At 42.0% G+C, this 25,142-nt stretch overlaps 1 protein-coding gene across 2 annotated transcripts; it reads right to left on the reverse strand.

Moving 5' to 3' along the window:
• Positions 1-7,074: 7,074 nt before the first annotated feature.
• Positions 7,075-20,752, reverse strand: AKAP4 (A-kinase anchoring protein 4). Of its 2 annotated transcripts, none has more exons than XM_032620473.1 (6): positions 20,005-20,127; positions 18,365-18,463; positions 17,240-17,290; positions 16,579-16,680; positions 8,209-10,329; positions 7,075-7,423 (listed from the first exon to the last, which is right to left on the reverse strand). In XM_032620473.1, exons 2-6 carry the CDS (start codon positions 18,461-18,463, stop codon positions 7,268-7,270), a joined length of 2,529 nt encoding a protein of 842 aa, XP_032476364.1. In that variant the 5' UTR covers positions 20,005-20,127; the 3' UTR covers positions 7,075-7,267. The 2 variants fall into 2 exon arrangements, with proteins under 2 accessions (XP_032476364.1, XP_032476365.1); XM_032620474.1 differs by lacking the exon at positions 20,005-20,127 and adding an exon at positions 20,735-20,752 and having other exon boundaries at positions 7,268-7,423.
• Between the last annotated feature and the right edge of the window lie 4,390 nt (positions 20,753-25,142).

Below are 25,142 nucleotides of genomic sequence, written 5' to 3' on the forward strand. Positions count from 1 at the left end.
TACATATGTCTCCCCGCTTCCTAAACAAGCCACACTTTATTCATCTCTGAACTTTTGCACACGTATGGCCACCCACCAGCCACTTAAATCGAGCACAGTAGTTAAGAGTACAGACTCCAGAATCAGGCTGCTTGGGCTTAATCCCAGTTGTGGGCAAGTTTCTGATCTTTTTTGCTTTCATTTTTTCAGTTGCAAAGTGGGGCTACCAAGAGGGGTGCTGTGAGGATCAGATGAGAGACATGGCACAGAATCAGCACACAATCCACATTAGCTGTTGCTCAACAAACATGGGTTGGCTGGCTGCCCAGTAGGTGGGAGGCCCTTCGCATCCATCCATCCATCCATTCATCCATCCATTTATTTATTTATTTATTTGTTTATTTAACATCTTTATTGGAGTATAATTGCTTTACAATGGTGTGTTAATTTCTGCTGTATAACAAAGTGAATCAGTTATACATATACATTTATCTCCATATCTCCTTCCTCTTGCATCTGCCTCCCACCCTCCGTATCCCACCCCTCTAGGTGGTCACAAAGCACTGAGCTGATCTCCCTGTGCTATGAGGCTGCTTCCCACTAGCTATCTATTTTACAATTGGTAGTGTATTGTCCATGCCACTCTCTCACTTTGTCCCAGCTTACCCTTCCCCCTCCCCGTGTCCTCAAGTGCATTCTCTATTTCTGCGTCTTTATTCCTGTCCTGCCCCTAGGTTCATCAGAACCATTTTTTTCTTTAGATTCCGTATATATGTCACATCCATTTATTACATGCTACTTCCAGTCTAGAGGAAAGGCAGACATGTAAACAGGACATTGTAATACAGTGTGATCAAAGTGAGGATGGAGCTGTGTGAGCCAGAAGGAGCAACTTGTGGGGTCCCTCCCTTCCACCCTTTCCTCAGCTGGATGCACCTCAGATGACACCTCAAATTCAGTTTTTAGCCAGGCCCTGAGGCTTGAGAAAGATAGGAGAAAGTAAAGAATTTCCAACCTAGGGCTGGCATTCAGACTTTAGGCACCACCAGTATAACCCTACTGGCTGTTAAAATATTGAAACAACTTTCATACTCATTGACAAAGGCCCTAAGCACCCCAAGTGTTCCATAATGCCTCCTTCCCCTCTGCCTCGTGCAGCCTGGCTCTGGGGAACACTGAATGGACACCATCAGGGACCACCCTTATTCCCCCCAGGGCACATGCCTGCCAGCTTGTCTGGAGGTATTTTTTCACTCTGGTTCCCCTCCCCCCTGACCCCCAGGACCCACCCTCTATCAGTCGTGGCCCTGGGGACTGTGAGCAAATGTAAATTACCAGTTTGTCCCCTGAGGAGGCATTTTGAGCATCAGCTGTACTTGAACTTGGGGATACTCCGTGTTCCGTGAGTCCCAGGAGCTGTGTCTGCTTGTTTGTTGAGATGACTGCTGCTTTGACGGTAGCTTTTGGCCTTCTTCTGGGCCCTGGCTTATGCCTGCAGTACCCTTTGGAAATCTCTGCTTTTCCACCAGCCTGGATTCCTTCTAGCCAACCATCCATCCCACTCCAGAGGTTCCTGTCACTTCCTAGATGTGTCCACTCCATTCTGTACTACACCAGGACTTATCCTGACAAGTGACTTTATGGACAAGGCCCTGGTATTCTATGAAGCAGCACAGAGTGGGAGCTTTGGAGCCAGGATTATCTGGGTCTGAATACCAACTCTACCACTTCTAACTGTGCAAGTTTCTCAGCCTCTCTGGGCCTCAGTTGCCTTATCTGCAAAGTGGGACAATAAGAGTACCTACCTCAAAAAAAAAAAAAGAGTACCTACCTCATAGAGTTGTTGGGAGGGTTAAAGGACAAAATAGTGGAAAGCACTTAGATGAATGTCTGGCATATAGTAAAAGCTCAGTAAATGTTAGAGATTTATTATTATTATTTTGCATTGAAGCTTTAATGGGCACATTTAGGTCTATTTTTAAACATTTTCCCCTTGCTTGTTGCCTCTTTGCACAACACCTCCAGAGAGGTAGATATTGAAAGATATTGATTAGCATCCTGATTTTTGAGGTGAGGAAACATACTTGGCTACTATATCAAGTGATGAAGTGTTATTAAGTGGCCATGGTTAAAGACGAATTTTCTGATTCCCCATTTAATGTTATTTGTCCCCATCAGGGAACACTGAAATAGGTGGATAGTTATTCATTCAATAAATATTTATAGAATGGCTACCATGTACCAGGCACAGTGCTGGGCACTGAGGATACAGTAGTGAACAAGATAGGCAGGTCCCTGTGCTCCTGGAGTTACCATTCTAGAGGGAAGAGACGGTCAATAGGCAAGTAAATTATGATAAAGAGGATGTATCAGTTAGTGTGATGAAAATAAAACAGGGTCATGTAATAAAGAGTAACTGTGGCAGATAGGGTGATGAAGGAAGTTTTTTCTGAGAAGGAGACTTTTTTTTTTTTTTTTTTTTTTTTGTGTTACACGGGCCTCTCACTGTTGCGGCCTCTCCCGTTGCGGAGCACAGGCTCCGGACGCGCAGGCTCAGCGGCCATGGCTCACGGGCCCAGCCGCTCCGTGGCATGTGGGATCTTCCCGGACCGGGGCACGAACCCACGTCCCCTTCATCGGCAGGCGGACTCTCAACCACTGTGCCACCAGGGAAGCCCGAGAAGGAGACTTTTATGACAAGAAGAGGGGTGAGCTGAAAACCTTTTCCCCTTGGATACATAGCTGGGATCTGGGAGGGAAGTTCTCATAAAGGGGGAGCTCCCAGGGTCCTGCTCTGGGCCACCACAAACAAGTGGAAGGGGCAGGAGGGAGGGCTACAAGTTAAAGGTGGCTGAGAGCCTGAAGTCAGAAAGACTTGCTGAATTGGAGGCTTTCTGGAAAGAGGCAGAGGAGCAAAGAAACTTGTGAACAGCGGAAGGGGTTTTTTTTCCTACAGGTATTAAGTTTAAATATATTTAAAAATAAACTTTATTGATCTAATTTAGGTAGAATAATGTTAACTAATTTTAAGTGTACAGTTTGATCAGTCTTGAGAAATGTATACACCTATGTTAAATGTATACATATCCCCTATGAAGATACATAGTTAACATTTCCACAACTCTAAAATGTTCCCTTCATGACCCTTTGGAATCAATTCTGGTCAGCTATTTTGTAGAATGTCCCTCAATTTAGGTTTATCTGGTAGTTTCTCATGAATAGACTGGGATTATGGGTTTTTGGCAAGAATGCCCTTCTGTTGACATTATATCAGGAGGTACATGATACCAATGTGTCTTTACTGATGGTGTTCACCTTTATCACATAATTAAGTTGTTACTGGTGGGCTCATCCATTGTAAAGTTACTCTTTCCCCTTGATAAGTAATAACTATCTTGGGGGAGATACTTTGAGACTACCCCATAAAGATTTAAATTGGCTTTATATGAAACCTATATGTTGAATTAGAAAGTGTTTTATTTTACTTAGTTTTACTAGTTAAGAGCATGGTCTATTTTTCTATTTACCTGTTTTTCTTTTTCTCATTCATGTATTATAGTTGTTTAATAAACATGGATTCTGAATTAATGGGAAGACAGTGTGATAGAATGGAAAAAGCATAGTGTTTGGCATGAGGCAAACCTGGATTTGAATCCCAACTCTCCCACTTACTGATGTATAACTTTCAAAAAAGGCCTTTAAACCTGACCATCTAATTTCACAGCTGTAAAAAGCAGCTAATAACAAACCATCTCACAAGGTTTTTAAAAGAACTAAAGCACCTGGTAGTGTCTGGTACTAAGTAACTTCTCTGTAAATGTCATTTCTTGCCTTCCTTAATACATAGGTGTTTAATATTATCGTCACTATGGTAATTAGACTCTCCTCTTTCTGGCTGGGTGGCTCTAGGATACAGAAATTCAATCAATTCTTCCAGATTTTTTTCATGTTCTGACACCACAGAGACCTCAGTGCAGTGGAACTGCTGGACTTTTTACATGTCTCTGAGTCAGTGAGGAGAAAGCAGCTGCAATTGTTTTATAGTGGATGGCAAATTCTTACAGCTCACAAGTAAATTCTATCCTATACCTTTGCAAAGCTCATTCACTACCTCTCACATTTGGGGATTTGATTTTCATGGACGTACAAATATATCATTTGCAAAGGTGGCATTTTTATTTTTATTACTCCTATATTTCTACTTTTTACTTTTCTTCTTCCATTATTAGAACTATTGTAAAGTAGAATTTTAACCGGGGCAATCTTTTGTGGTTCCTGTTTTTAACCAGAATTAATCTGAGCTTTCTTTGGAAAGATATACTCTTAAGTTAAGCAAGAGAGAGAACACTGCAATACCCCTCTCCTCACCCGATTGTTTTTTAAGGTTTAAGTGAAACTTTGCTTTCTCTGTCTTTTGTTTCCTTGCTCCAAATTTTATTTCCCGTTTCCTAAACTTGTTTGATTTGTTATTTGTTCCCTCCCGAAGTTCTCTAGGCAGGGATTTAATTCATTGTTGCTTTTTTGTACTGATGAAGGCTTTCAGGGCTATACATTCTCTAAGTACTGCCTTGGCAATCTCCCGTAAAGTGGTCCTCCCATAAAATGTCTTACCAATTTTTCCTTTTACCTTATGCTCCATTATGTTTTGGCCTGGCACTGTTACTAATCCTCTTTATTACAATATTTGACACTTTGATACTCTGCATTAATTTTGATTTCTTAAATGGTACATTAAAGCTATTGATTTGGGGAGTTTGGGATTAGCAGATGCAAACTATTATAGATATAGGATGAATAAACAACAAGGTCCTACTGTATAGCACAGGGAACTATATTCATTATCCTGTGATAAACCATAATGGAAAAGCATATGAAAAAGAATATATGTATAACAGAGTCACTTTGCTGTACAGCAAAAATTGACACAACATTGTAAATCAACTATACTTCAATTTAAAAAAAACTATTGATTTTGATTACCAAGTTTTTTCTGCTGCCCCCTTAAATTTTGCCCCTGAGGAAAATGTCTCTCTTGCCTCACCTCAGCCTAGGCCTGGCCCTGTGGTAACCTCCCAGATGAGTTCTGCTCACAACTTTCTTGTGAAATGGAGGCCTGATGTTCAGAAAGACTAAAATTGTCAGCGATATCAAACCAGTGACACTGCCTGCCAGGAGATAATCCTGTTTTCCTTCTCCTTCTGCTCCTGTCATCCCTTTCCTATATGTGGGGCTTTCAGCTCAGCAGAAGCCTTTGTCCATTTCTAGCTGCTGGCAGTGGCCACATTGCTAATAGGATGCCTGGGATCACTTCCCCGTTTAGAGGGGTGAAAGGTCAGGGTCTCACCCTCCAGGAATAAACCCCAAGGCCTGTTGAGCTCCTCCAGATCCTTGTCAGGGCCCTGTCTGGCCCAAAGCATTCCTTTCTCTGCTGGAGTCTGTCAGTTAGCTCTGGCAAAAATCAAGTTTCCTCACCCTGATCTTACCTCATCCACACAAGTTTCCCTGAGAAATTATGGAAGAGAAACTCTTAGAATCCTCAAATGGCAGAGCTGGAAGGGCCCTTAGAGACCATTTTGCCCCAATGGCCCTCATTTAACAGAACATATAACTTCCTTTGCTCTATTTCCACGTTCCAAAGAATCCCCAAGGCCGCCTCATAATAAAAATCAGGAGTAAGTCAAGAGCCGAGTTAATCAAGGAAGTAAACTACTATGGGACCCAGCTGTGCTCAGGGAGGACTGAGTCATCAGAAATGCAGACCTGGTTCCGGGATTTGTTTATTAAGCATTTTCTTCAAGGACAAAGAGAATGTTCTCTGGTAACTTAACTCCAAAGCTTTTCATGGGGTCGGGGTGAGACTAGAAAAGGTTTGATTAGCTTTAGAAGGGCTGGGGAGTTTTAAAATCCTGGCTTTGAAGGAGCCTACCTTTACTTCTATCTGACTGGTCCAGGCATTGTGGAGAAGTTGTCAAAGTTTGTCTGTATGCTTCTTACCTCCCCCAAAATGTGCCTTTCTGGGTCCCACACTCAGAGGATCTTGCTTTCAGGTTGGAAATATATCAAGGGCACTTGCAACTGTGTTAGGATGGGCTTTGAGAGGTACGACTTCAATCCCATATCTAATTTGTAACAAGATTCTCCTTGCAAAGCATCATTACATCTATTCTTCTAGTTTAACCTCTAAACAGGGAGGGTAATTTTTGTCTACATTTTGCAGACAAAGGAAAAGGCTCAGAGTCTACCTAGGTGACTCTAAGGCCATGCAACTAGTAAGAGGCCAAAGCTTTAACTTTTGAGTCGAGAAGAAAGCCACATCCTGTGCTTGTTCTACTAAGCCACAAGCGCCTCAAAGGTGCCAAGGAATGCCACAGCAAACTAGCTAACAGAGGACCACAGGGCTGAAACCACTGTCTTGATCTGATTTGTAATGAATTATAGCATTGTGATAGACTTCTGAGAAGCATAGAACAAATCTAGGAATTTAGTGCTAGTCTCAAAGGAGACATTGGGATTCACATAAGGTGGCTGTGAAGAATTTACCATTCTGTAGCTTTGTTCTCTGCAAATTTTTCTCTCAGACTGCTGGAAAACAAGGAAATCTCATCAGTTGAAGGAAATGACTTATAAGGAAGCTTTATTATGTGTGGGGGAGGATCAGATCCCATTGTAGTTCTGGATAGTGTTTAACCATGTGCAGTGAACACTGGGAGTGTATGTGTGTCCGTGGGTGATATACTTTCTTCAGTTTGTTTTTCATCTAAGCTAGCCCATCTACAAACTCTTAAAAGTGATCAAGAAAGCTGCATCCTTGGGATTAGAAGGGGGATTATCAAGTTAACTGTGAAATTCTGGGAGAAACAGGGAGACCACAGGTGGCAAAACTCTGAATAGCTTGTGAACTGAGATTTGGATAAACCAGATGACTTAGGAACTTGGACATGGGTTATATCCCTGTGTCTTGGGTGCTTAGAAAATAACCCAGGGTGAGATCCAGACACAAGTCCAACACTGTATCACCAGTCCTTGAAATTGGATGCATTCCCCTCCCTTGCCTCGGATATATCTGACCAAGAAAACAATGACACAATTTAAAAAAAGTTTTTTTATTCACGTTCTTGCCCAGTTTGTTGGACACCCTGTATTTGCACAGTCCAACTGCTCAGATGTATTGGAAAATACAGTCGTGCAGCGTGCAGTTCACTGGCCTGATGGTAGAGGGTGCTCCAGCTGGGATAGAATGCTGCTGGGGGTGGGGGGTAAACGGAGAGGAGGAGAAAGAATTGTTGGCTCACAGGTTAGTGAGCAGCCAGTCTAGCAGTTGTTTTCTAGCCACGTTTCCCATGGCTTCATCCAGTGGTTGTTCCTTGGTGAACTTCATGACCTCTTGAAGAAGATCTCCTACCCTGTACCCCTTCTCTGCTGCTTTAGCTGAAACTTCAGGAAGCTGTGGAGAGAGCAGATAGCTAGAGTCACATGATGCTTTTGGAGCCAGGGTCCCGACGGAGAAAGTCTACTATACCCCACCCACCTTCCTGCCTATGATTCTAGGATTAAAGGCTGCCACAGGTCCAGGACTGGAGGCTGCTGACGTGGCTTTCCTTTTTTCTGGACCCTCCTCTAACGGCATAGATTAAAATGCCAAAGGTCCTTTCTTTTTGAGCTTCAAAAAACAAACTCTGGAATCAATTGTGTTCACTAATACTTCTCATCAGGTACTGGGATCCCTCAGTTAATCTGTACTGATTTCTAGGTCAAGGTTAGGGGTTGCCATTCCCCTGCCTCCCTAAAAAAAAGTACATGAGATTGGAAATAGGGAGGATGATTTGGTTCAGTATTTTATTTCTCTGGAATCCATCTAATGTAGGAAACACAGCTGTGGTGTGTGTGTGTGTGTGTGTGTGTGTGTGCATGCACATGTGTGCAAAACATAAGACTTATAAATTGCTCCCTGATGTTTTACCAAATAGTTTGTTGAAAGGATCACTGACAAAATGAGCTAATCTCACTCTCCTCCTCTTGGAAGTACACAGGACTTGAGTTGTCCAGAGCCCCATGTAACTAATGGTTCATCACTTTTGTGTCTTTATGAGGTGAGAGTAATTCATGAGTCACATGATAGAGAACAGACTCAAAAAAATGCACTGCTTCTTGGGCTCTAAGTACAATACCGCCTCCCTGCCCCTACCCATTCTAACCCTCTTTCTTCTTGTTCCTTGTTGCATTGCTTACCTTCGTCAGTTGTCCAGCATCATCTCCCATGAAGTAGAGCATGGGTATGTTAAATTGTGAGGCTGCAATCCACTGCAGGACAGCCTGGGGCTGCTTTTGCAAGCTACTTGTCGAGCACTGATTATTGACAATGACTTCAGTTCCAGGAGAGTCTTGATAGTTCTGTGACATCGCAGCATCATGACTACATCTGGGGCCACCGGCCTGGTAGTTGGGGTTGTTGGCCAAGGCTGCTTGTTCTTCCAACTCAGCAAGGGCTGCCCCATTGTTGCTATACTTAGCCATGATAAGGCACAGCTTCATCACAGATTCTACCAGTTGATCTATAAATTGTCGGCTCACTTGCTTCATCCCACTGATAAAGTCAAGTTCTTGATTGTCTGGGCATTTTTCTTCCCCTTTGTCAGGCCTCTTGGACATGGGGGCTCCTTTGTCTGTCCTGGGCTCAGAACGTTTGTTCTCACCTTCACATAGATCTCCACAGTTGAAGGAGCTCTCACTAAGCAGTTTTTGAATCAGTGACAGAACGATATTTGACATATCCAGCCTCTGGGAGTCCAGGTGTTCATTCTCCTTTAGAGAGGTGGATGATCCAGCTGCTCCACGAGATTCTAGATGTTTCATTGAAAGTGCCTTGACACTTTGGCTACCTCTGCACTTTTTGTATTGGGCACTCTGAGTCATATAGCTGGTGGTAGAACAAGGACAGTCTTTAAATGCATCTTTGCCCTTGGCCTGCTGGGCCAGATAGTATTGGATCAGCCTAAGGGCAGAGACAATCAAGTCCTTTGCCAGTGAATCCATGGAAAGGCTGATCTTCTCTCTCTTTTCCTCCTTATTGGTCCATTCTTTGCCAGCCATGCCTTGGTTTTGGTTCCACATTGTCAGGCTCTCCTTGAGGGTATGTTCACTGCCTTTCTCAGCACTGGTCAATGACTTGCACTTCTCTGGTTTCATTTTGCCTTTGCCCTTCCCCTTCATCTCGGCCTTCATGGCTGAGAATTCGAGACTTTGGTTCTTGCATTTGGGATCATGGCACCCAGCCTTCAAGGATGCATATGACGAACTCTGAGACTTAGTTTCCTCTTTTTCCCCAAGAAGAACACAGACAAGACGCTTCAGCATGGCCTCCATGATATCAGCAGTGTTTTGTTTCCCATGGTTGAACAGATTCCTCCTGACAGTTGAGACAAAGTCTGAGTTGGCCATCAGGACTTCGGTGATATTATGTAGGTTCTTCACGCAGGAGTCAATCAAATCGGACACAATTTCCTTGGTGTGTTTTAACAGCACCCTCCTCACGACCACACAAGCTGGAATTGGCTTCCTAGAGCTATGAACTTTCAAGTTCTGCATGACAGAGACCATCGTGTCAGATGCCACTTGATTTGCATAAACCATGAACATTTTGCTGATCGAATCTGCAAATTCTTTGTTGTCTCTTTGGCACATCTGTTTGTCTCCACCTTTGCTCTTGGATAATTCACTATACAGAAAGGTTTTTTGGCCACCTTCCCTACACTCCTCCCCAGTGCCCTGCCTTTCTGCAGAGGTCACTTCCACAGCATCATGGGCCGTTTCAGAAGTGATCTTGCTCACAGCACTACGAGGGCTGTTTTTCCCTTTGTCCCCACTGGGTGGATAGATTGAATGATGAAGACATTTGCTTCCACCTTCCAACTTCTCCTTGATTTTCTTACGGGCCATCTGGATCACCAGAGGAGATAGTCGGTTGACATAGAAGGAAGGGTCATCCGTAGAACATTCTCCATCAGGGGAGATAACTGCCCTCTGATTGCTAGGAGATTTGGCTGGTGGAGTGAAAGGACTCTGGTTATTGTTGGTGTTTTTGGCCGCTGTCATTTCCAGATGTTGGCCTTGAGGTCCTTTGGCCACGTAATCCATTTTCAGTTGATTGGCATAGCCTCTGTAGCAGTTCCCAGTGGGCAGTTTGTGATATTTGCCCTCTGTGTCTCCTACTTGACGTCTACAGCTAGAGGATGAGGGGCTAAGTGCCTGTTGGAAACACAAGGCGTATTTCTGAAGATCACTGAGTAGACGATAGAGGACACTTATAGGATTAGAAGGAGCTTGTTTGAAAAGGCACACTGACCTCTCCATCTAAAAAAAGAAGACCTATCCATAAGGCTTTGGCTAGGCTACTTCTTTCCCCTATTGTATGTAGAAGATATATCTTCCAAGTTGCACAGATTAGGGATTTGGCCTTTAGTATTTGCATGGGCGCATAACACACAATTATATCCACTAATACACATTCAAGCACAAGTGGCAGCAACAAAAGCTCAGAGTAGATACATTTGTACACTTAACTATACACAAGTGTTATCAATATGTTTGTCAATTTCATCTGAGTATGTGTGCTTATTTCAATACATGTCAAAAATATGTCAGTGTCTCTGTCGTGTGTGTATATACACATCAATATATCAATTCATGAATGGGAACATGTGTCAATTTGTACTGTTAGTGTGTGAAAATGTGCCTGTGTGTATGTGTGTGCATATGTGTATGTCAATGCACAGTGTGTGATGTCACCATGTGTAACATGTGTCATAATGTGCTGACATCATACCCATTGTATATGTCAACTGTAGAGGCCAGCATGTGCATGTTAGTATGTATATTTTGTACATATGTGTGAATGTAAAAATATGTGTGTGTATATCAGTGTGTCTCTGAATATGAAAATAAGCAAGTGTCAAGTTGAGAGAGCTGCATATGTGTTTATGATATAAATCCAATAGCATGTATCATGCAGCTATAAATGTATTTATATATGTTGAAACATACATTCAGGTATTAGCATACATACTCATCAATATATTAATATATAATTAATGTATAATATATTAATAAATATGTATGTTAAAAATGAGTATGTATAAATAGGTGATTGTATAATGACTGTGTATATCGATATATTAGGTATCAGTTTATGTTATATTTATATACTATGTCAATGATTGATGTATGTCAGTGTTGCATACACACTGGCATTTGAGTGTGTCTGTGAGTACATGAGTGGGGATGTCACTGCATTTGTGTCAATATGTGTATCAGTGTACACAAGCATGTGCGTTAGTTAATGTGTCACTTTGTTAAAGTTTGTATGTGTGTGTATCAACATGAGGTATATTTATAAGTGAGTATGCCTGTACCTGAGTCTGCATGGTCTGTTTTGATCAAGGCTTGTGTGTATCAATGTGAGTGTGTGTTTATGCATAGTGTGCTTGGATGTATATATAAATGTTTATGTGTATCACATGTGGGCACATTAGTGTGTCTGACTCTGTATAACTGTATATCTTTGCATATGTGTGTAAGTCATTGTTATGACTAGATCACTATACATAAGTTTGTTATTTCAATGCTTGTGTGTGTTTGTCAGTGTCACATGTAGCCAGGCATGTGTTTGGCCTGGCTACAAATTATTATAAATTATTTTATAAATTATTTTTTGTTAACGTATATACATGTATGTATCTATGTGTATGTCACTTTGTGTAAACGTATATGTGTATATCTATACTTGTGACTGTGTATGCCCATGTTTGGATATGTGTATACATATTGTGTACACATCTACTCAGCACTAAGTACCATTGCCCTCTTTGCTCCATTCATTGCTTCATCACCATGAATTCCTGGAAACGTGAGGTCATAATAAGGTCCACTTTTTGCAAAAGGGCTTCAGTTGCAATAAAGTAGACCTGCATTGTGTGTAGCAAGTATGGGCTCTTCTTTTAAAAACAAACACCAGAGATTGGTTCAAGATGGCAGAATAGAAGGACATGCTCTCAATCTCTCTTGCGAGAACACCAGAATCACAACTAACTGCTGAACAATCATCGACAGGAAGATGCTGGAACTCACCAAAAAAGATACTCCACATCCAAAGACAAAGGAGAAGCCACAATGAGATGGTAGGAGGGGCACAATCACAATAAAATCAAATCCCATAACTGCTGGGTGGGTGACTCAAACTGGAGAACACTTATACCACAGAAGTCCACCCACTGGAGTGAAGGTTCTGAGCCCCACATCAGCCTTCCGAACCTGCAGGTCCACAACGGGAGAAGGAATTCCTAGAGAATCAGACTTTGAAGCCTAGTGGGATGTGATTGCAGGACTTCGACAGGACTGGGGGAACAGAGACTCCACTCTTGGAGGACACATACAAAGTAGTGTGCGCATGGGAAGGAGCAGTGACCCCATGGGAGATTGAACCAGACCTACCTGCTAGTGTTGGAGGGTCTCCTGCAGAGGCAGGGGGTGGCTCTGGCTCACCGTGAGGACAAGAACACTGGCAGCAAAAGTTCTGGGAAGTACTCCTTGGCGAGAGCGCTCCCAGAGTCCGCCATTAGCCCCATCAAAGAGCCTGGGTAGGCTCCAGTGTTGGGTTGCCTCAGGCCAAACAACCAACAGGGAGGGAACCCAGCCCCACCCATCAGCATTCAAGCAGATTAGAGTTTTACTGAGCTCTGCCCACCAGAGCAACAGTCAGCTCTACCCACCACCAGTCCCTCCCATCAGGAAACTTGCACAAGCCTCTTAGATAGCCTCATCCACCAGAGGGCAGACAAGAAGCAAGAAGAACTACAATCCTGCAGCCTGTGGAACAAAAACCACATTCACAGAGAGACAAGATGAAAAGGCAGAGGGCTATGTACCAGATGGAGGAAGAAGATAAAACCCCAGAAAAACAAATAAATGAAGTGCAGATAGGCAACCTTCCAGAAAAAGAATTCAGAATAATGATAGTGAAGATGATCCAGGGCTTTGGAAAAAGAATGGAGGCAAAGATCGAGAAGATGCAACAAATGTCTAACAAACCTAGAAGAATTAAAGAACAAACAAACAGAGGTGAACAATACAATAAGTGAAATGAAAAATACACTAGAGGGAATCAATAGCAGAATAACTGAAGCAAAAGAACGGACAAGTGACCTGGAAGACAGAATGGTGGAATTCACTGCTGAGGAACAGAATAAAGAAAAAAGAGTGAAAAGAAATGAAGACAACCTAAGAGACCTCTGGGACAACATTAAACGCAACAACATTCACATTATAGGGGTCCCAGGAGGAAGAGAGAGAGAGAAAGGACACGAGAAAATATTTGAAGAGATTATAGTCGAAAACTTCCCTAACATGGGAAAGGAAATAGCCACCCAAGTCCAGGAAGCGCAGAGAGTCCCATACAGGATAAACCCAAGGAGAAACATACCAAGACACATAGTAATCAAATTAGCAAAAATTAAAGACAAAGAAAAATTGTTGAAAGAAGCAAGGGGAAAACGACAACATACAAGGGAACTCCCAGAAGGTTAACAGCTGATTTCTCAGCAGAAACTCCACAAGCCAGAAGGGAGTGGCATGATATACTTAAAGTGATGAAAGGGAAGAACCTACAAGCAAGATTACTCTACCCGGCAAGGATCTCATTCAGATTCGATGGAGAAATCAAAAGCTTTACAGACAAGCAAAAGCTGAGAGAGCTCAGCATCACCAAACCAGCTCTACAACAAATGCTAAAGGAATGTCTCTAAGTGGGAAACACAAGAGAAGAAAAGGACCTACAAAAACAAACCCAAAACAATTAAGAAAATGGTTGGAGGAACATACATATCGATAATTACCTTAAACGTGAATGGATTAAATGCTCCAACCAAAAGACACAGGCTTGCTGAATGGATACAAAAACAAAACCCATATATATGCTGTCTAAAAGAAACCCACCTCAGACCTAGGGAGACAAAAGGCCTGTATGCAGAAAACTATAAGACACTGATGAAATAAATTAAAGATGATGCCAACAGATGGAGAGATATACCATGTTCCTGGATTGGAAGAATCAATATTGTGAACATGACTATACTACGCAAAGCAATCTACAGATTCAATGCAATCCCTGTCAAATTACCAATGGCATTTTTTACAGAACTAGAACAAAAAATCTTAAAATTTGTATGGAGACACAAAAGACCCCAAATAGCCAAAGCAGTCTTGAGGGAAAAAAGCAGAGCTGCAGGAATCAGACTCCCTGGCTTCAGACTATACTACAAAGCTACAGTAATCAAGGCAACATGGTACTGGCACAAAAACAGAAATATAGATCAATGGAACAAGATAGAAAGCCCAGAGATAAGCCCACGCAACTATGGTCGACTAATCTATGACAAAGGAGGCAAGGATATACAATGGAGAAAAGACAGTCTCTTCAGTAAGTGGTGCTGGGAAAACTGGACAGCTACACTAGTAAAGAATGAAATTAGAACACTCCCTAACACAATACATAGAAATAAACTAAAAATGGATTACAGACCTAAATGTAAGACTGGACACTATAAAACTCTTAAAGGAAAACATAGGAAGAACACTCTTTGACATAAATCAGAGCAAGATCGTTTTTGATCCTCCTCCTAGAGTAATGGAACTAAAAACAAAAATAAACAAAAGAGACCTAATGAAACTTCAAAGCTTTTGCACAGCAAAGGAAGCCATAAACAAGATGAAAAGACAACCCTCAGAATGGGAGAAAATATTTGCAAATGAATCAATGGACAAAGGATTAATCTCCAAAGTATATAAACAGCTCATGCAGCTCAATGTTTAAAAAACAAACAGCCCAATCAAAAAATGGGCAGAAGACCTGAATAGATATTTCTCCAAAGAAGACATACATATGGCCAAGAAGCACATGAAAAGTTGCTCAACATCACTAATTATTAGAGAAATGCAAATCAAAACTACAATGAGGTATCACCTCAGACCAGTTAGAATGGGCATCATCAGAAAATCTACAAAGGATAAATGCTGGAGAGGTTGTGGAGAAAAGGGAACCCTCTTGCACTGTTGGTGGGAATATAAATTGATACAGCCACTATGGAGAACAGTATGGAGGTTCCTTAAAAAACTAAAAATAGAATTACCATATGACCCAGCAATCCCACTACTGGGCATATACCGAGAGAAAACCATAATTCAAAAAGACGCATGCACTCCAAAGTTCATTGCAGCACTATTTGCAATAGCCAGGTCATGGAAGCAACCTAAATGCCCATCAACAGACGAATGGATAAAGAAGATGTGGTACATATATACAATGGAATATTACTCAGCCATAAAAAGGAACAAAATTGGATCATTTGTAGAGACGTGGATGGGTCTAGAGACTGTAATACAGAGTGAAGTAAGTCAGAAAGAGAAAAACAAATATCGTGTATTAACACATGTATGTGGAACCTAGAAAAATGGTACAGATGAAGCGGTTTGCAGGGCAGAAAGTGAGACACAGATGTAGAGAACAAACATATGGACACCAACAGGGGAAAGTGGCAGGGGATGGGGGTGGTGGTGTGATGAATTAGGAGATTGGGATTGACCTGTATACACTGATGTGTATAAAATGGATGACTAATAAGAACCTGCTGTATAAAAAAATAAATAAAATAAAATAAGTTTCAAAAAAACAGTAACAAACTCCCCCCAAAAAACCCCAAACACCAGGTATATCCTTTTATTAAGACCCCAAAATGGAGTTGCCCACCCCCAACTGAACCCAGGACTCTTTGGAGAATATTTTGTAACTGGTTTTCCCTTCCTCAGGAGCTACTCTCATCACTCCAAAGGCATCTGGGGTCAAAAATGATGTTTCTGGTTATAATATGAGCCTAGGGACACAACACGAAATATTTGACTCTTTGCACTGAAGCCAAATATCCTGTTCCAATATCAGCTACTCCAGGCTTCTAGGACTGTGAGAGTGACTTGTCATGTGCTCTAATGCCTACCCCAAACCAGCCTGCCAGGTGTAATTTGGGATATTTACACAAAAAACAAAAGGATTCCATATCTGACAGTGGTGTGCAAGTGTAATTGCATTGAACTTTATGCTACCCAACAGCCTGGGTAATCTCTTAGACAACAGGGTAGGGCAACTACAGTTTTTGGTTGTTGTGGACTCGCTCTTCTTCATATCCTCTTTCTTCATTGTTGGACACTGGGCAATATGGGGCACACAAGTCCATTACAAGCCAGCAAAGAACATTGCAAAGGATCTTGCTTATAAGCCCATATCTTTGTTAAGATAAGCATAGCGAGATTTTTTGCTGTAGGTACCTGAAATTAGGAGAGGGCATTCTGAGCCTCTGTGATAGTGTCATTGTGAGCTACCTGAGCATTTAACTTACTGTGACTGTGAGCTTAGGCCTGTGTTCTCTAGAATATCATAATATTTATATTTTGGGCCTGTTTGACAATAGTTCTCTTACTATCTCTGAACCAGAGTCCTCTGATTCAGCACTGGGCTCTGGGAATGAGAAAGGGTAGACTCAGAGGCTAAGTCTATACCTTAGACGAGTCTTGCTTCTCAGTATCCTTGATCACAATAATTTCTTCTTCTTCCAGATTCTCCAGGTTTAAGTCACCTTCTGAATTGGAACCAGCAGCATCCTATGGAATTAAAGGGCAAGATTCTTGTGAAAAAGTTGCTTTTTGAGATTTCTCTAAGCTGACCCGCTAGGCTACTACTTCAAAGCATGAATGTCGTGTCTCCTATTATCCCCTTTCTTTCTGAAGGAAAGGTAGGCTTGTAAGGCTAGCTAGTCTTTGAAGAATGAGATAAAGCTCCCTCTACAAATTACTACTCCCTCCCACCCCACTGAAGGTATTCACAAAGCCATCAGTCTCAGGAACCATATTCCATTAAACATCAACCTTTTGGACAGGGTTTGCCCCCCGCCCTGCTTTTCTGACATGCTATCTTCCATGCTTTCATTCTTTTAGTCCTACAAGCGACTTAAGTGGCATATAAAATGAGATTTGGTATCAAGAATGACAGTAAATTCCAAACCAGGGATCATGGGCTCATGAGAATGATGGCTTCCCACCTGAGTCCCCGTCACCTTTCCACCCTCTGCCACAACCTTTCCCTTTCCTCATGCTGAAACTGTTAACCCTTCTCAGCATCCTCCCACCCATTCCAACTCTGAGGGAAGCAGAGAGTACCCACCTTAGAATCTTTATCTTCCATGTTCAGGGTGGACACATCAACAAAGCATATCTGCATCAAATTAAGATGAATTTAGAAAAATTCTAGAGAAAAGGCCTTAATTTCTCTGGGAGATGATAGTAGCACCTACCTTATCGGGTTCTTGTGAGGATTGATTGAGATAGTGTGTGTAAAGCTTTTAGTAGAGCACCTAGACATAGTTAAGTACTCAATAAACAATAGACAAATGATTTTTATTAGGCAGACAGAATCTTTTTTAAATTTTTGAATTTTATTTTATTTTTTTATACAGCAGGTTCTTATTAGTCATCAATTTTATACACATCAGTGTATACATGTCAATCCCTATCGCCCAATTCAGCACACCACCATCCCCCCCCCCCCCCCGCGGCTTTCCCCGCTTGGTGTCCATACGTTTGTTCTCTACATCTGTGTCTCAACTTCTAGGCAGACAGAATCTTAATGTTACTCTATTTCCTAAATGAGAATACCTACCTGTGAGAGAAAGAGGCCCAAAATACAATATCCACATTTATTGAGAAAACTGAGAAGAGAGATGGCTTGCCCTACTGACACAGACTCAAAAGTGGAACTCCTATTAGAACTTGATTCCCCTGGCTCCCAGTTTGGAGCACTTTCTACTACACTAATGTTGCCAAAATGTGGTGTTTTTACTATTGATGACATAGAAGATTTTAAGTGGTACATGGATAAACATTTCTGTGTTTAATAGGTGCTTTTTATTGTTATTCATTAGGAAAAATACATATTTTGCCCTCCTGAAGGAGTCCAGCTTTAGGGTAACTTACTGGTAGCTAGGCGACATTATTATGACTTCAGAGGTGTGAGATAATAGAGGCTGGTAACTAGGCAACCACCACCCCTGGCTCCCCTCAGGCTCCCCCACAAGCCTTCCCTCCTGAGCTCCTTCACATCACTCCTCATCTTGCCCCTCCCTTGAATTGTCCCTGTGTGATGTATGAGCGCATTGGTCCCCCACAGACCTTACTGAGCTTGATTCCTTGGAGAAGTCACAGTACCACTATCCATTAGTCTATCCTGGGCTCCAGGATATCTATACCCAAATGCCAAGCCTTTCTTTGTAGGAGTCATTTTGTATATTACCACTTTCTGGTCCTGATCTTGCTGTCCTGTTGGGCTGTAGAGATCTACCTTGCACATGCCCCTGTGGCTGTGTAACCAGTCAATATTATTATCAGACATCTGGAAAGAGAAAGAAAATAAATCTGAAAGTCTTATATATGACTTTTAGAAACTGAATCAGTTTGAATAAGAATCCCTGAAGGGGTTTCTGAAACCCGTCTCTGTTTCATATAGGTTTAGGCTGGGAACTGGTGGGGTAAGCCATGGGGGAAGGACACTCTGAAATGTTTGAACCTGATGATCAAGATCATTATCTTTTAGCTCAATCCATAGTCTTCTTTAATTTAGATTCCCCAAACCAGATATTTGGAACCATGGAAGTATCATATTGACTTGGGAAAATGCCAGTCAGGAAAAATGACAGGCTGGGAAGTAAATTTAAAAGGAGGTCTAGAGACTGTGGGGTTATTAACCTCATTAACTAAATCTCATCTGTATCCTCTTTTCTTTATCCACTCTTGGGTATCTTCAAAGAGTCAAGCTCACCTCATCCCCTTTAACTGAATTTTAGCTAAACCTAGTCTAAACCGAGTCTTTCTCATTACATTAAAGAAAATGAAATTACTTACCACATAGGGCCACTAGAAAAGACTAAGGTCAATACCAGTAAAGTGAATAATTCTTTTTATTAAAACAACATATAGAAGAAGTTTCTGAATACTGGGAACACTCAGTCTAATAGCCATAAGTATAACTAAGAGACAAATGTCTGCGGGAAGACCAGACCCTGATCCCATAGGACAAAGTTTATTTGAAAGAGAGAATAATCTCTGCCAACTTCCTTCAACCCCCCTGCCACCTCCCACCCCAGCCTGGAACTAAAAGTAAAAAGGAAATGGCAGAAGCCACTGACTGATTTTCCCTATGTAAGACACATTTGGGAAGATACAGTTAAGAGCTCAGTAGAATTGTTTTGGTATCTGGGGTTGAATTTGATTTATCTTTAAAATTTAACAAGAGAAACCTTTTGGGCCAAGTATTAGAGGGCAGTTAAATTCCTTTCCCTTCACTTCCTTCAAAAATTGGACCCCTTTAACCTCTAGCTTCCTCCCTCCCTCCCCCTTCTTTCCGCCTTCTCTCCCTCAGCCCTTCCTTCCTTCTCTCTCCCTCCCTCCCTCCCTCCATTCTTCCTCCCTCCCTCCATTCTCCCTCCCTCCACTCTCCCTCCCTCCCTCCATTCTCCCTCCCTCCCTCCATTCTCCCTCCCTCCCTCCTTCCCTCTCTCTCCCTCCCTTCCTCTCTCCCTCCCTCCCTCTGCCTCTCTCACTCTCAACATTTTAGTAACAACTATCCTCTGATGGCTAGCCTTTCACAGGATACTACTACATTTTGACACTTTACCGTTCCCCCTACCCCCCTCTATCTCATTTCCCCAGATCTTCTTGAACTCTCCCTTCAAAAATCTCTAGAAATCCCTGAAAAAGTTTTAGGAAGAGGTTTTCCACATCCTCAGAAGAGGGAGTTTCTTTTTTTCAAGAGCTAGAGATCACTAGCCTAGAGAAAAAGAGGGGGAGGCATAGAGGTCCTTCATGTGATTTGGATATAGCCTCAGTCTAAATCCTAAGAAAAACTGTAAAAAATAAAATTTATGAACTTATTACCTTGATAATGAAGTTATTTTAGACTTTGGCTGAAAATGTGCTACCTAGAAGGGAGATGTGCCCCTTGAGATGGAAGTGGGAAATGCCAAGTTCTTGGGCACCTGCTGCTGGCTGCCACCCAATCAGCTGTTGGATGAGACTGAAGGAGCCAGTCTCTCCTCGCTGCTTCTGACCCTGGCACATGATAACAGAATTTGTTGGGTCATAATGCCTGAAACTGTAGCAACCTTAGCAAAGTGGGGACAGGCTGGCAAACTCAGTAGCCCTTCTCATCAAAAGCACATCAGGCTGTCTGCTGTACATTTTTTTCTGTTCTGTCTAGAAGGGTACACATATTTCGTTTACATTTTGTCCAGCTCACAACTCCTTAAGACCTCCCTTCTCGTTACTCTTCAGGCTAGACTTCCAGAACAATCTAGTCATATTAGTTACCAGTGGAGGTCTGTATTTTTCATATACAGAATGACCACCAGCCTCTGTGAATAAAACAGTATTAAGTTTCACATCTTAGCTTATTTCTCTTTGGGTTTCCCTCTAGATATTTAGAGTTATGTGGCAAGAGATCTTAGGATTTATGTAGAAACAGAGAAATGTTAAAGTCCTTTCTGGGTATCCTGAATAAAAATATGAAAGTAGAAAGTTTGAGGCTGCCTTAGCAGCTTCTGTAGTTTCACCTCATCATCAAGACATCCCCTTGGCTAGTCAAAAAGAAGTCGGAAGATGCCCCTACCTTTGTAGTATCAGAGTAGGCTATTTCATAGGAACTTGGAATGATTTTTTCTTGTAAATTTGGATGCCGTGATGACCCTTCCAGTCTGACTCAAGATGTTGCTACTTTCCTCAACCCTCCAAGCTACCCTAAAGCCTTGACTGCCAGCTGGTACCAGAACTTCTACTTCATGACATCATTCTTTCTGTAGAGAACAGTGACAGCACAAACACAGGGGCTCTATCCTTAGGATTCTGGGTGTCTAAGTGGTCCAGCAAGCTTTAACCTTTATCATGAGACATAATTAGCCCTCCCAAAAGCCAATCCACTTAGGTCAGGGTCAGCCTTTCACAGACTCCTCAAGTCATGAAAAGATCTGAGCCCCACTTATTCTTTTACATTATGGTCAGTGCTAGATGGCTGGTTACAGTATTCCTTAAAGCATTATCCATTACACTTTGAGATGCCTTCAGTTTAGCCCCAGTTTGGAAATATTAGCCCATAACTAAATGCTCTCATTGTGCCCAAGTCTCATCTTGTTTTCTCCTTGTCCTTTCTTCACCTGCCTTCACGTTAACCTCGTGTGAATAACTGTATCTGAATTAAAAATCAGTTGAGATTACCACCTAAATCATAGAGTTTCATATCCTTGGTTCTACTTCCATTTCTTCTTTTATCTGTTACCCTAAAATTACATGTCTTAACCCTCCTGTACAATTTTGACCTTGTCAATTCATGGCATCAGAGACAAACAGAGCTGGACCTTTGTTAAAGGTGGCAAGACCTATTTTTTTTAGGCTATTGAAGTAAGGGAGAGACTTCAGATGAACAGAACTCAACTCCACTGAAACAAAAGGCTTTTTAAATGCTGGGGAGTGCTAAAGGAAAAGTACTGAGGGAAATTTTTGGGGTGGGAGGTTGATCAATGTGATCAGGGCATCTGTGTTTGCTAACTGGTACTAACTAACTGTGTTTGCTAACCTAACAAAGTTAGGTTCCTACCCTTTCATAGAGACTGAGAGATAGGGGCCCTATCTTTCTTGATGATTACGTTTCAAAGGGATGACTCCCAGGTCTCTGAGAAAGGTTTTCCTGGGTTGTAGAAGATACATCTCAAAAGGACAGAGAAAGGATTTACAATCAGAAGTTTCCTAAAGTAAATGTTCTGAGAAAAGGGAGGTCAGGGGGTTATAGTCAGGTTTTGGCTGGAATAAACAGTAAATTCTTTTGGCACTTTTGAACTTTCTCAGGCAGGCATTTTAAAGAGGCTGGGGTCATCATCCTAGGGACATGGCCTTGAGGTGACAGAAATTATGCTGGTGTTTGTTCAAGTCTCTTAATGTAGGGAGTGGATGGAATTGTGTCGAAAGTTGTAGTTCTTATAAGGCCAAGGTTGAGGCCTAGTTGAGAAGGCAGCTCAGAGGAGCCTGACTATATCAAATCATCATGTTGTACACCTTAAATATATATAATTTCTATTTAAAAATAAGTTTGGGTCAAGGAGGGAGGCTTTGTCAGTGGTGATGAGTTAGAATACATAATACAGGACCTGCTTTTCCTATACCACCCATTTGTCAAGGGGAACTTTTGATGATTAAAGAAAAAGTTGGAGCTCCTGTGTCTGGCTCATGTCTGTGGAATAAGAAGCAAATAAAGAAAATGTTTATTTATTCTTCAATCACAAGAATGTATACTCCTAAGATAAAAACAAATAGACAACAACCACCAAAAAACCGAAAACCTCTGTCTCCCAGCCCGGAAGGGAACAACTGTGATCCTGGCCTGGAAAATGTCTTACCATATCCCCTAGCTGACAAAGAGAGAACTATTATGGATGATTAGAGGCCTGTCCCTTGGCACCCCAATCCTGTCATCTTGGAGGCTAACCAGGAGCAAACAAGAGCAGCATTTGAATTGGATGGGAAACCAATAATGAAATGTAAGGAGGTTTAGTCATAGGTTACCGTGTATCCACTGCCTCTTCTTTCTCCTGCTGAAGCTCTCAGACTGGCCTGTACTGACTAGAGATGGGGATAGACGGGGGAGAAGGGATATCCAAAGAGTTAAAAGAAGGAATATGGGGGCTTCCCTGGTGGCGCAGTGGTCAAAAATCCACCTGCCAATACAGGGGACACGGGTTCGAGCCCTGGTCTGGGAAGATCCCACATGCCACAGAGCAAGTAAGCCCGTGCGCCACAACTACTGAGCCTGCACTCTAGAGCCTGTGAGCCACAACTACTGAGCCCACGTGCCACGACTACTGAAGCCCGCACGCCTGGAGCCCGTGCTCCGCAACAAGGGAAGCCACCGTAATGAGAAGTCCGTGCACCACAGTGAAGAGTAGCCCCTGCTTGCTGCAACCAGAGAAAGCCCGTGTGCCACAACGAAGACCCAATGCAGCCAAAAACAAACAAACAAACAGATAAATAAATAAATAAAAAGAAGGAATATGCTATGTTAGTGTGTGAGTATGTGTGAAGTAGTATGCACTTAGGTTAACCTTTAAGAGCCAAACACAGAGATGTTAAACACAGAAGCTTTGGTTATCTTTTTTTCCTCTAATCACCATCTGTTTTCTAACCTTGTTTATTCTACCCAAACATCTCTTCCACACAAACTTGTGAATAATTATACAAGTCAACACTTTAAATATGCTTTCAGTTTGCATTTGGTTTGAAAGAGCTATTAAGATAATAAAAATGGGACCTGTGTCTGTAATGTAATTATTATGAATAATGGCAAAATGAAATTTAAATGAGTTGAATGATCAGCCTACATGAAATCACTTTCTGCCTGTTAGTCCCACTAAGGATCTTCCAGACTCAGATTTAGCCTACCTAATTTAGTTTATGTGATGACACAGTGACCATTTGGAAAATGGGCCGTGATGCTAATGATTATCAGACATTATTTATTGTGGACCAATACAAATGGGAACTCCACTTCTTTTTCTCCTGAACTGTTTTCCAGCCATGAGAATACACAATGTCATTTAGAGTAGCTTCATGCAACCACACTAAAGTGAAAAATTAGATAGCTATTCTGAACATCTCGGCAATGGTGCTGCATAATTACTTCTGTCAAGTATTTATATTATGTCTGTACTGTGCATATCTGTCTGTCTTTTCCTATGTGATTGAAGCAGTGGAGGGAGAAAATAAAAGACTCTTTAAAAGCTATAAACATTCTCATTTTTTAAATTTCAGAGGGCAGCTGTTAAAGGAAAGCAGACTCAGATATGGTGGGATTTCCTCAGATATGGTAGGGACAAATTAGGCAGCTAAGCTCTGTTCTATTGCCTTGTAGAAAATGACTTACAGCTATTTTTGAGGGGTGGGCTTGGCTTGGCAGTGGCCATTTCTAGTCAGGCCCCTCCCTCTTATAATTGTGAAATTTCCCTCCTGTGATTTCCTAGAACATTTGTTTATCATCTGTATAATTTATCTAACATTGACTAGGTCTGGCCTCCTAGAGTTAATTAACTTTCCCTATTCCTGGATAACCTACATTGAAAGCCTGGAGGGCAGGTTTTCTGTCTCTTTCATTGTATCTGCCACACTACTGGGCACACAGGTGGGCTCAAGAAACAAATGATGGCTCTGGAATTTCAGGCAGGAAACAAGTCAGAAGCCACATAATCATGGAATCTGTAATAATGACAAAAACCTTGGTTAGCTATTTGAGGGGGAAGCCTTCTTCTTCGAGCAATAATTCTTACACTTCAGCGTGCATCAGAATCACCTGAAGGGCTTGTTAAAACAGCTGGGGAGCTCCCAGGATCAAGAGGGTAATGTACCTGAAAGGGACATGAAAGTTCTGCGTACACCTATCCCCACCCCATACTTTGCCCTGTACATCCCTTCTTTTTGGCTGTTCTGGAGTTATAAACCAGTAAATGTAAGTAAAGTGTTAAAAAAAACAAAAACTAAAAACAGATAGTTGGGACCCAACCCAGAGTTTCTAGTTCTGCAGATCTGGAATGGGGCCTGATAATTTGTTTGGTACTGTGTTTTGTATGCATTAACTCATTTAATTCTCACGCAATCTTCTGAAATGGGTACTATTTCGATTCTGATTTATGAATGGGTAGCTGGAGCCGAGAGGCCATTTGGTTGGTGGTCTGGCACTGGCCACTACCATCATCTTGGAGGTGGGTGTCTGTGTGTGTGAGCAGAGATTAGTAGGTCTTTTCTTTCTTCTCGGGTCCGAAGATGCAGAAGAGAAATTCCCTGAGAAGACAAGGATCGAGGGTATCTACTCTGATCTTTTGGCCCCATCTGGTGGCTTCAGGTCTGACTGAACCAAGTGCTGCTCCGTTATCTCCCCCTGCTGGTGAGAATGGTGGGGTCCAACCTCCGGCCTGGGAGATCGCTTTTCCTGAGGCTGTTTTTTCTGAAGGCGGTTATACTGAGGAGATTATTCTGAGGCC

This window comes from Phocoena sinus, chromosome X (genome assembly GCF_008692025.1).
Source record: "Phocoena sinus isolate mPhoSin1 chromosome X, mPhoSin1.pri, whole genome shotgun sequence".
NCBI lineage: Eukaryota > Metazoa > Chordata > Mammalia > Artiodactyla > Phocoenidae > Phocoena > Phocoena sinus.

Bases quoted from the DNA above. Each gene is read 5' to 3' on its own strand.
- AKAP4 (XM_032620473.1), bottom strand. From the start codon at position 18,463: ATGTCTGATAATAATATTGACTGGTTACACAGCCACAGGGGCATGTGC. The intron at 17,291-18,364 runs GTAATATACAAA...AATTTGATGCAG, and splicing joins AAGATCAGGACCAGAAAGTG to ATATGCTTTGTTGATGTGTC. The intron at 16,681-17,239 runs GTGGGTACTCTC...TTAATTCCATAG, and splicing joins TGGAAGATAAAGATTCTAAG to GATGCTGCTGGTTCCAATTC.